Source organism: Salmo salar, chromosome ssa10, assembly GCF_905237065.1.
Source record: "Salmo salar chromosome ssa10, Ssal_v3.1, whole genome shotgun sequence".
Taxonomy (NCBI): domain Eukaryota; kingdom Metazoa; phylum Chordata; class Actinopteri; order Salmoniformes; family Salmonidae; genus Salmo; species Salmo salar.
Window position 1 is genome coordinate 71,726,210 of NC_059451.1, and position 12,120 is coordinate 71,738,329.

The 12,120-nt window shown below is 43.8% G+C and overlaps 2 protein-coding genes across 3 annotated transcripts in view; one reads left to right on the forward strand and one right to left on the reverse strand.

Annotated features, from left to right (window-relative positions):
- itga11b (integrin, alpha 11b) overlaps positions 1-4,579 on the forward strand; it is a 113,896-nt gene extending 109,317 nt beyond the window's left edge. For both annotated transcript variants that reach the window (XM_014123978.2, XM_045688063.1), the window contains 3 exons: positions 1,993-2,088; positions 3,086-3,199; positions 3,606-4,579. In XM_014123978.2, coding sequence (XP_013979453.1) covers positions 1,993-2,088; positions 3,086-3,199; positions 3,606-3,686 — 291 coding nt within the window. In that variant the 3' untranslated portion in view covers positions 3,687-4,579. The remainder of the gene's footprint in view (positions 1-1,992; positions 2,089-3,085; positions 3,200-3,605) is intronic.
- Positions 4,580-7,423: 2,844 nt separating this feature from the next.
- On the reverse strand, positions 7,424-11,588 carry fem1b (fem-1 homolog b). The gene is made up of 2 exons (XM_014123977.2): positions 10,800-11,588; positions 7,424-10,628 (listed from the first exon to the last, which is right to left on the reverse strand). The coding sequence occupies exons 1-2, from the start codon at positions 11,045-11,047 to the stop codon at positions 8,993-8,995; spliced, it is 1,884 nt and encodes a 627-aa protein (XP_013979452.1). The 5' UTR covers positions 11,048-11,588; the 3' UTR covers positions 7,424-8,992.
- Positions 11,589-12,120: the final 532 nt, after the last annotated feature.

A 12,120-nucleotide genomic window follows, 5' to 3' on the forward strand; every position in this document is an offset into this window, starting at 1 on the left:
AATTTCTTGTTAACAAACCATAGTTTGGCAAGTCGGTTAGGACATCTACTTTGTGCATGACACAAGTAATTTTTCCAACAATTATTTACAGACAGATTATTTCACTTATAATTCAATGTATCACAATTCCTGTTTACATACACTAAGTTAACTGTGCCTTTAAACAGCTTGGAAAATTCCAGAAAATGATGTCATGGCTTTAGAAGCTTCTGATAGGCTAATTGACATCATTTGAGTCAATTGGAGGTGTACCTGTGGATGTATTTCAAGGGCTACCTTCAAACTCAGTGCCTCTTTGCTTGACATCATGGGGAAATCAAAAGAAATCAGCCAAGACCTCCACAAGTCTGGTTCATCCTTGGGAGCAATTTCCAAACACCTGAAGGTACCACCTTCATCTGTACAAACAATAGTACGCAAGAATAAACACAATGGGACCACGCAGCCGTCATACCGCTCAGGAAGGAGACCCGTTCCGTCTCCTAGAGATGAACGTACTTTGGTGGGAAAAGTGCAAATCAATCCCAGAACATCAAAGGACCTTGTGAAGATGCTGGAGGAAACAGGCACAAAAGTATCTATATCCACAGTAAAACGAGTCCTATATCGACATTACCTGAAAGGCCGCTCAGCAAGGAAGAAGCCACTGCTCCAAAACCGCCATAAAAAAAAGACAGACTACGGTTTGCAACTGCACATGGGGACAAAGATCGTACTTTTTGGAGAAATGTCCTCTGGTCTGATGAAACAAAAATAGAACTGTTTGGCCATAATGACCATCGTTATGTTTGGAGGAAAAAGGTGTAGGCTTGCAAGTCGAAGAACACCATCCCAACCGTGAAGCACGAGGGTGGCAGCATCATGTTGTGGGGGTGCTTTGCTGCAGGAGGGACTGGTACACTTCACAAAATAGATGGCATCATGAGGCAGGAAAAGTATGTGGATATATTGAAGCAACATCTCAAGACATCAGGCAGGAAGTTAAAGCTTGGTCGCAAATGGGTCTCCCAATGTACAATGACCCCAAGCATACTTCCAAAGTTGTGGCATCATGGCTTAAGGACAACAAAGTCAAGGTATTGGAGTGGCCATCACAAAGCCCTGACCTCAATCCTATAGAAAATTTGTGGGCAGAACTGAAAAAGCATTTGCGAGCAAGGAGGCCTACAAACCTGACTCAGGTTGGAGTGTCAGCTCTGTCAGGAGGAATGGGCCAAAATTCACCCAATTTATTGTGGGAAGCTTGTGGAAGGCTACCCGAAACATTTGACTGAAGTTAAATAATTTAAAGGCAATGCTACCAAATACTAATTGAGTGTATGTAAACTTCTGACCCACTGTGAATGTGATGAAAGAAAATAAAGCTGAAATAAATAATTCTCTCTACTATTATTCTAACATTTCTCCTTCTTAAAATAAAGTGGTGATCCTAACTGACCTAATACAGGGAATATTTACTTGGATTAAATGTCAGGAATTGTGAAAAATTGAGTTTAAATGTATTTGGCTAAGGTGTATGTAAACTTCTGACTTCAACTGTATATATGGGGTAAGGTGACTAGGCACCAGGATTTATGATAAACAGAGTAGCAACGGTGTAAATTAAGATGTTAAAAGATGCATGTTATGTGTGTTGGAGTGTCAGTGTGTGTGTGTGTAGAGTCCTGTGAGTGTGCATAGACAGTACAAAAAAATTATAAATACAAGGGTCAACTCAGGTAGTCCGTGTAGCCATTTTGTTAGCTATTTAGCAGTCTTATGGCTTGGGGATAGAAGCTGTTCAGGAGCCATTAGGTATCTTGCCTTCTTCACAACTGTGCGCGCTTGTGGACCATTTTAAGTACTGATCTGGTCCCGAGGCAAAAGTTTTGAATAGCCCCTTTAATGTAAATAACTTTCAATTCCTATTGTTCTTTAATGTCACTTGTTGATGACTGAGTTATTTGTTCATTGCAATTATAGTTATTTTCTTGTTAAACTCTTTCAAAATAGGTGAAGTTTAAAACTCTGGAGTTGGTGACAGCAGCCTCCATAGAACTGAGTCCGTCCAGTCCCGTGTTCCTACATGAGGAGAGGCCAACACGACACGTAAGACCCCAGCAGCGTCCAACTCACACTTCATATGCTTCATAACACTTTGTAACACTTTATAACAGCCTGAAGGAATAGGCTGGTTTGAGTGTACTTAATGAAGTGTACTTAGTCCCCCTGTTGAACGCCCACATTTGTTTGGCTTGCCAGTGCAGTGAGGCCTAAGAACTAGGAGGACCAGGAGAATGTGGTGATAGTTGCTCAGATATATGTGGTTATGGTTCCACCTTCTGGCAGAAAGTGATACTGATTACTTTGCTGTTGTAGATGCCTTTCATTTGTTATGTTACAATTTTACTACACTTCAAACCACAGGTTCAATTTGATAACTTGAACAGGTAGTTCACAGGCACAGTCATTTCCAAGGTTTATTTCAATCACTCGGTTTCTGGTCAGTTTGTTATTTTTATTAGACGATAAACACACCAAATAATAATAAATTTATTAAACTTCTATAGCGCTTTGAATTACAGAAATAAGGCCCAGATTCAATCCAATTGCGCTTTGTCAGCTATTTGTCAGCTACCGATTGCTTTGTCAGCTACCGATTGCTTTGTCAGCTACCGATTGCGCTTTGTCAGCATTTAACGGTAATGGCCGACAGCACAATGTGACTGGTTGAATCGTGGCCTAAACCTAAAAGTGCTTAAAAAACAAGAAACAAACGAGCAATATATCATGACTACTGAGTAGCCTAGCTAGGCCAAATCTTTGAGTGCATCCTCCAAATGATGGCGCGACAGTCATGAGATGTTCAAAAAGTTTCTGGATTGAGCTGAGGGAGTTGGTCAGAGAGATTGGTGATGGAGTGTGCTGGTATGACCAATACACATTATATGTGCATGTAAATCCACATTTTAGACCACCAGTCATAGAGAATAAAAAACATTTCAGACAGTATTAAATGTATGTTTGATGACCGTTCACTCGGAGCAAAGTCCAGCCAAACCAGATCCCCCATACATGCCTGAGTCCAGTGTAATTTCCCCTCTAGATAATCCTGGAGATGAGAAAGGAGGAAGATTACAAAATTCCCATCTGGATTATAGTAGGGAGCACGCTGGGCGGTCTGCTGCTGCTAGCCTTGCTCATCCTGGCTCTATGGAAGGTAGGAATGAATCAATGTCATCCTGCATAAATCTTCATTATAATAGAGCAATAAGGCACGAGGGGGTGTGGTATATGACCAATATACCACGGCTAAGGGCTGTTCTTATGCACAACATAACACAGAGTGCCTGGATACAGCCCTTAACAGTGGCAATATACCATAAACCCCCGAGGTGCCTTATTGCTATTATAAACTGGTAACCAACGTAGAACAGTAAAAATATTTTGGGGGGTGGTATACGATCTGACATACCATGGCTTTCAGCCAATCAGCATCCAGGTGCCAAACTACCAGGTTTATAATCAATGATAACTCAGCCTTTCTACCAGTATGTTGGTCCCTGTAGACACCTGGTGAAGGGTTTTGGTTTCACTCTTTCCCCTCTCTGTATCTGCCTTCCCAGCTGGGCTTCTTCAACAGGCAGAAACAGAGGGAGGAAGAGGAGGAGCAAGTAGCCAACGGGAAGACGCCAGAGGAGCGGTAACCATGGCAACAGTGCAGACCCGCATCAGCCCCATCACTCAGGGACCCCCAGCACACCCCAGACAAGACTGTGGGCGTGACCTCGGTGTCCGTATTCCCCTTGGCTGAACAGCACCTGTCTTGCACTGCCGAGCCTTCTTACTGGCTGTCTTAGAACCCGACAGAAGCTCCCGGCCCACCTGTGTCTCTCTTATGACTGAGGAACTTCAGCAGACTGACACCATCTGGACAAGACTGACAGAGATCCTGGTTATCAGTCAGCCTTTATGACCTATCATCATCATCACAAAGCCAAACGACAATCTTTCACCAGACCAATGACCACAGAATATTTTTCTAAGAAAGTGTGTCTGAATATAATAGAGTGAATGGAATAAGCCCATCATTAATACACAGCACAAGGCCCCCAAAAAAATCAGGCAGCCTGTTCAGAACACGAGATTACCTATAATGGCTGATGATTTTTTGGCTTTTGCAATGGCGTTTCTCAAATATGCAACCGCAACGCCCTACTCATTTATTTTGGAAGAGAACACGATGCAACTTAAATATTATATTGTATTTGCAAATGCCATATTCTATAGCTGATGCACTTTTGTCGTATAACGATAAACTTGAATTGTGTACATATCCAACTGTGCCTTCACAACTGAATTAAGTTGTCGATGACTGTTAAAGTGGCAATGCTATATAACTACATAATATTAACTTAAGGCTATTGTGCAACAACGTTGTCAGATGTATGTACACCAATATGAGGCTGCTTTGCACCATGGCGTACAACCTGTGGATTTATATATGAGCACAGATGACCTGGGGTCCTAGACAGGATCTCAAGGAAGATGCAATGATGGCCATGTAGAAATCATTAAAGCATGCCAAGTGGTTTATAAAGAGTTCATGAGTTTTCTGTGTAATTAAATGTCATTATATTTCTGTCATCTACCCTCCCTGGTCAATACCAGAGCAACTAAAAAGACACAGAAAAGGGCACCTTGACCTTGATATCCATTAGAAAAGATTTTTACCAGTGTTATCACAAAATCATTTTCACGTGAAATTTTAAAACCCTAACGCTAGAGCAATATCTGTATACTGTAACCACAGAGTGAATTGGTCAGCTTCCACATGCAATGAAACGTGTGTGGTATATCAGTCATCTGTTTTAGAGAAGATTTAAGCCCACAGTTGCTCTGACTCAATCCAGAGGCCATCTGGTATGCGGGTCATTGCATGTGACATTGGACAAATTTTGGCACTATCCACTTGGATTTCAGACAAAATTGCCACATTAAATTTTCCCTCTGGAGACTGGAGAGGACCAATGTCAATACATTTGGTTGTGTACTCACTTCTAAGCAGTTTTGGTGTCATATTAAAAGGGAGATACTACACCTTTGATAATTATCCCTGAAGAAATATTAATTGCATGCAAGTAGAAAAGGAAAGTATAATAAATATTAATATCAAGGCAAAAACGTATCACTTTACACATTGAGTGATATAGAAATCGTTCTAGTCCCACAACTTCTGACAGAAACAGTTTCAATTCGACAGCTTTCTTTGATTAAATAAATTGGATTAGCTTGAAAGGGGAATGACAAAACCAATGAGCTAATGGGAAACACTGAGCTTTAATATGACACCAACTTTGTACATATGCAATATCTTTCATGTCTTCAACGCATTAGTCTTTCCAAAAAACATGTCAACTGCTGAAGAAAAAGAAAATACTGCGTTAAACTGTCTTTGGGTTCATTTGCATCTATTAGTCCAAAACTCACCCCAAATACAAATACCTGATATACAGTACCAGTCAAAAGTTTGGACACACCCCTACACATTCATGGGTTTTCTTTATTTTTACTATTTTCTACACTGTAGAATAACAGTGAAAACAAAACTATGAAATAACACATTGAATCATGTAGTAAAGTGCTATACAAATCAAAATATATTTTATAAAGTAGCCACCCTTTGCCTTGAGAGCTTTGCGCATTCTCTCAACCAGCTTCATGAGGTGGACACTTGGAATGCATTTCAATTAACAGGTGTGCCTTGTTCAAAGTGAATTTCTTTCCTTCTTAATGCATTTGTGCCAATCAGTTGTGTTGTGACAAGGGGGGGGGGGGGAGAGAATTACAGAAGATAGCCCTATTTTGGTAAAAGACCAAGTCCATATTATTGCAAGAACAGCTCAAATAAGCAGAAAAATGACAGTCCATCATTAGTTTAAGACATGAAGGTTAGTCAATCTGGAAAATGTCAAGAGCTTTGAAAGTTTCAAGTATAGTCACAAAAACCATCAAGCACAATGATTAAACTGGCTCTCATGAGGACCACCACAGGAAAGGAAAACCCAGAGTTACCTCTGCTGCAGTGGATAAGTTCATTAGAGTTACTCTTCTCAGAAATAGTAACAGACACATCTCAACATCAACTGTTCAGAGGAGACTGCGTGAATCAGGCCTTCATGGTCAAATTGCTGCAAAGAAACCACTAATAAAGGACACCAATAAGAAGAGACTTGCTTGGGCCAAGAACCATGAGCAATGGACATTAGACAGGTGGCCAGGTCCAAATCTGAGATTTTTGGTTCCAACCGCCGTATCTTCGTGAAATGCAGAGTAGGTGAACAGATGATCTCTGCATGTGTGGTTCCCACCGTGAAGCATGGAGGTGGTGGTGATGGTGTGGGGGTGCTTTGCTGGTGACACTAAGTGATTTATTTATAATTCAAGGCACACTTAACAAGCATGGCTACCACAGCATTCTGCAGCGATACACCATCCCATCTGATTTGCGCTTAGTGGAATCAGTTGTTTTTTTAACAGGACAATGACCCAAAATACACCTCCAGGCTGTCTAAGGGCTATTTGACCAAGAAGGAGAGTGATTGAGTGCTGCATCAGATGACCTAGCCTCCACAATCACCCGACCTCAACCCAACTGAGATGGTTTGGGATGAGTTGGACCGCAGATTGAAGGAAAAGCAGCCAATAAGTGCTCAGCATATGTGGGAACTCCTTCAAGACTGTTGGAAAAGCATTCCAGGTGAAGCTGGTTGAGAGAATGCCAAGAGTGTGCAAAGCTGTCATCAAGTCAAAGGGTGGCTACTTTGAAGAATCTCAAATATATTTTGATTTGTTTAGGGCTCCAGAGTGGCACAGCAGTGCATCTCAGTGCGAGAGGCATCACTACAGACCCTGGTTTAATTCCAGGCTGTATCACAACCGGCCGTGATTGGGAGTCCCATAGGGCGGCACACAATTGGCCCAGTGTCGTCCAGGTTAGGGTTTGCCCGGGGTAGGCCATCATTGTAAATAAGAATTTGTTCTTAACTGACTTGCCTAGTTCAAGGTTAAATAAAATAACAATACACTTTTTTGGGTTACTACATAAACTATGAAATAACACATGGAATTATGTTTTCACTATTACTCTACGATGTAGAAAAATTTAGAAATAAAGAAAAACTCTTGAATGAGTAGGTGTCCAAACTTTTGACTGGTAATGTACATACATTTTCCACTCCAGATTTTTTTTTAACCAGTGTCATAATGTAAAAGCCAAATCAGATCAAATCAATAGCGAGAGCATTTAAAGTCTGAACACGCACACCCTTTTAAAGTAGAAAGCACACTTATCGGCACGCTATGGTCACAGTATCACTTAGATGAAAATCAAAGAAGAGAAAAAAATAAAAAATACAAAAATAAATAAAAAAATCGGCAGAAATCACCTTTCATTCTCAGCTTTAATCTCTGACCATCCGATTAGGAAACAGAACAAGGGCGGACTGTACAGTCGGTTATTATGGACAAACGACATGTTGCAAGCATGAGGGAAAAGACTATAGGCCTACATTCAACCCCGCCAGGAACATTCCACAGTCCTTCCCTCAATCTCAGCATGCGCACCCACACACAAATCCAAAAGACGTAGAATGGAAGACATGCTCAAACATCAATACCAGCAGCATCCATTTAAAGGCCAGTATGTGGTAATACTCAGCCAAAGCCATGGAGTCTCCACAGACAGCCGCCAAGCTCGTTCCCTCACACTGTAGCAAAGCTCATCAGGATGGCCAACAACTCACATGCGTTGGTGACTTAGTTAAAAGGGCACATCTAGGCCTACTTACTCCGATAGAGAAAATCTAAATAGAATCACAGGCACATCTTTGCCAGTCAGTGTTTGTGTAAAAGAAAGCTCCTTTTACATCTACTTCCACAGATGTTTTTTTCCATAAAAATATATCTTCAAACATACCCTCTTAAATAAAACTTCATTTTTTTTTTTTTTTTTAAATATCAGTTATGAAAGAAAAATAAAATACTCCTATTATAAGTATAAAGTGCTGTCCAGCAGTTCTCCCTCTCTCTCTCTCTACTGTGTGAGTTGGCTCGCTGTTCTTCTACAGAGAAATCTGAAACGATCCGTTATTATAATGCAATACTCTATCACCTGTCATGAGTTTGGAACCAAAGATAGGCAGACAATCCAACTAGAAATGAGAATCACAAGGCAAAACAATGTCAAAATATAGACAACAGTGGAACCGTGACAACTTATAAAGAGCAATGGGTGACTGAAATAAAAGAAAGTCCCACAAGATCTCTGCGTCACTGTCTAACACACAAGATTGACTGGCTGCTTGGCAAAGCCGTGCTTTTCTTGCTTATTCTCTATCGCCAAGACTAACTACTACAGTCTCACCTCCCAGCCTTTCTCTGACCGACACACATTCGCTCCCTCAAACACACACGAACAAACCACTGACCTCCATAATCAATGCAACATAGCACACAACATCCCTGCAACAGGCAACATAAAGCAAAAAGAATCAAGAGTGTAATGTTACTTTTCATGATTGCGAACCCAGCTGGGAGTCTGGGACAATTGGATCCATGCAGTACAAGCTGTCAAATGGTCCTGCTGTTGTCACCATTGTGTGGATGCTTGGCTGTGCCAAGTATTTTCTTTGGAACACTCTGGGAAAGTGAAGCACAAAGCAGGCTGTCAATTTCCTCATTCTGCTAGTGACACCCAGTAGTCAGAATGACAACCACAGACAGTAACACACTTCAGTAAGAGATCTGGAGAATGAGAACATGGGCGCTGCTGCTGGTACTCGCAATTCATACTTATAATAGGAAAAAAAGGAACCATTGTTTAAAAACCACAATGTGTCAAACTGTTCATAATCATCCCCAGACAGCACCGTTCTGATTTGTTAGAAAATGATAAAACAAAATAAAGAACAAGAGATTCTAATTGTTTAAAAGGTCTCCATGGCGAGGTGGATCAGTGGAACTCCACAAACTCCTCCAGAGTCTTAGGGATCTGGTTGCGGTATGTGATTTGGTGCTGGCGCACGGCCCGCGATGCCAGGCACTTGAGGCTCATCTTCATCTGGGTCTTGAGCAGGATCTCCGACACTCCCGTGGTGCTCTTGTCCAGTGGCGTCTTCTTTTGCTTGTTGGTCATGTCAGTGTGGGCACCCGCTTCCACCAGGCTGATGATGATGGCGTGCAGTGTCAGGAAGTCGCTGATGGGCCGGTTGTACTGCACAATGATGTGCAGCGGACTGTTGCCCTCATGGTCCACCGCATTCACCTGCGCGCCGCAGTCCAGCAGCAGCTTGGTTACCTGCGCGTTGGGAAAGGTGCACACATCGTTGGTGTGGAAGTCGTCCACTGGAGTGCTGGAGCTGATGGCCAGGTGCAGGAGGGATGAGCCCTCCCGCGAGCGCGGGTCCAGCTGGATCAGGTTGTAGATCTGCTTGTTGATGCGGGCGCGCTCCTCCTCACCACACACTGTCTTGGTGCTGATGCACACCAGGTAAAGGAAGGTGAACACGTTGGACTCGTAGTTGTCCATGGCCGTGTGAAGCTCGGCCTCAGGCGCTGCTTCCACCCTGGCCATGCTCCTCTGGATCTCCAGCACGCTGCAGTGCAGCACCTGCTTCACTGGCTCCGCCCCCACCGGCTCCTTCAGGTGCACCATCTGGGAGAAGACCTGGGCGAAGCGCAGCAGGTCCTTGTGAGTGTTGCGATTGCCCTTCTGGCGCAGGAGCAGCGCATGCAGCCACAGCTTGATGCACTGGTCGAACTCCATGTTGTCAGCATACACGGCACCCCGGTAGATGATGGGGTGTGACACGTCGATGTTGTCCGAGCCCAGGATGCGCTCGCGCACCATCAGGCCCTCCATGTGCAGCGCATTGCGGTCCGCCCGGATGGCCTCCAGCTCCTGCGGGGTGCGGCACTCGCTCCTACCGCCGTAGGCCTCGATGGGTGGCAGCAGCTCCTTGGCGATGAGCGCGCCGAGATCGCGGTGGCGCTCCAGCATGGCCAGGTAGAGGTAGTGGTAGGTCTTGAGGATGTCATAGTTCTCCCGGTCGTTGGCGAACGAGGCACCCAGCAGCTCCAGAGCCTCGATGCGGCTGTGTGGGTCACATTCGGCGTGCAACAGCAGAAGCTCCACCACGTCCGCCTTGCAGCTCTCCGCCGCTACTTTGAGCGGTGTCATGCCATGGCCGTTCACCACCATGGCTGCTTGGCAGCGCACCAGCTCCTTCACAATGTCCAGGTGGCCTGCTTCAGCAGCAAAGTGCAGGGCGGTGGCCCCGCAGTGGGCCTTGGCATTGGGGTCAGCGCCATGCTCCAGCAGAAAGCCCACCACGTCCGTGTGGCCCTTGTAGGCAGCGATCATCAGGCAGGTGTTGTCGTACTTGTTGGCGATGCCGATGTTGGCCTGGTGTTCCACCAGGTATTTCACAATGTCCAGGCGCCCATCAAAGCAGGCCGCTCTCAGGGGGGTGGAGTTGGTGACAGTGGTATGGTTGACATTTGCCTGGTGGCACACCAACTGGCGGACCACCTCAAAGTGTCCTGCGCCAGCCGAACACCACAAGGCGGTGGCCCCATCAATGACATACCTGAAGGAGGGAGAAGAGATGGGTAAAATGAATTAACCAGCAAATAATTCCAGCAAATAATGCATTTGACAAAAGTCAATTATGGTGCTTAATTTTCCCACCATTGCCAGCTGAAATAAAGTGCAATCACACACAATTGAATGACCAATGATTAAATTAATGAATACTAACCCGTCAAATCTGACTGTGCCAGTCTGTTCAGTATCCACCCTGTAGTGATCCAGCAGCAGCCTCACAACTTTGTCGTGTCCGTTTCGAGATGCAATGATGAGAGGAGTTGACCGTTGGCCAGCGAGGTGGGTCACGTAACTCAGTAAATATCGTGTCTCGGCCTCGGAGTGGTTGAGCAGCAGGGCGGCCAACGTCAGGACTCGGCCCTCAGCAGCCGCTTTGTATACGTACCCGGCAAGCGAGTCCATCCAAGCCCAGCACGCCGCCGGCACCTTCGCCTTCTTCGCAAGTGTCGCCCACTAGATGTACTACTCCAACGCAGCCCGCCTCCCATTAAAATACCGAAACAAGGTTATTCAGTGCTCACATGAAAAACTCAATTGAGCTTGATTGATACAGTAATTCGTTTGCCTGAAACCCATTATTTCAAAGCAGAAAACAAGCAGCATCCAAACTAATTCGTATTGTTTGTTTGAGCCAACTTCTGGTTTCGATTATCAACTTTGTTGTCCACAATTTCGGTGGCACCGAGCTAGCTAGCTAATGCATCATCTGAAGATAGCTAGCTAGCAAGCACACGTTCAAAACCGTGCAAGTCTCAGAACTTCGTGCTGTTAAATCTCGCTTCTCTTGAATTACAGTACTCCTCTTTAAACACGTTAAAGCGGGCAAGGTCAAAGAAGAATGTAGTCGGCTATATTATCCAACAAATGTAAATGTTTTGAGAACAGAGCAAGGCTATCAACGTCTCTTCAGCAACACTAAAAAAAAAAGTACTTCCGGGTCACGGACTTTCGGAAACGACCTCAATAAAAGTCCCCCAAGTAATAGAAGAAAAGTAGAAATAACCAGTATTTATTCATGAATGACAGATATTTGTCTAAACATTAACAGTGATTCATATTTGTTCATATTTAATAGACATTTGTATTTATTTCGGTTTTTAAACATGTTACAATGTCAAATAAATCCCTGAAGCAAATCACATAATATATTGGCTTATAAGGAAAAATATAATTTAAGGGCGATGTAAAGGTGGGGAGTACTCAGTAGGATCTGTAGAATATATAGCCTATATGGTGTCATTTCATGGGGCTCTGAATAATATGGAGTGTTGCTGGCCTTTTACTGTGGTAAAACCGCTGAAAATGGGGTGCCTGGGCCTCATTTATAACCGTTGGGTAAATTTAACACTAAATAGATGTGTACACCATTTCTGAAAAGACTGCGCACCCACCAAAATGTTGCGATTTATAAACTTGGCATACATACACATGTTTCCCGAATAAACTATAAATCAGATCTTCCGTAAAACTATGCG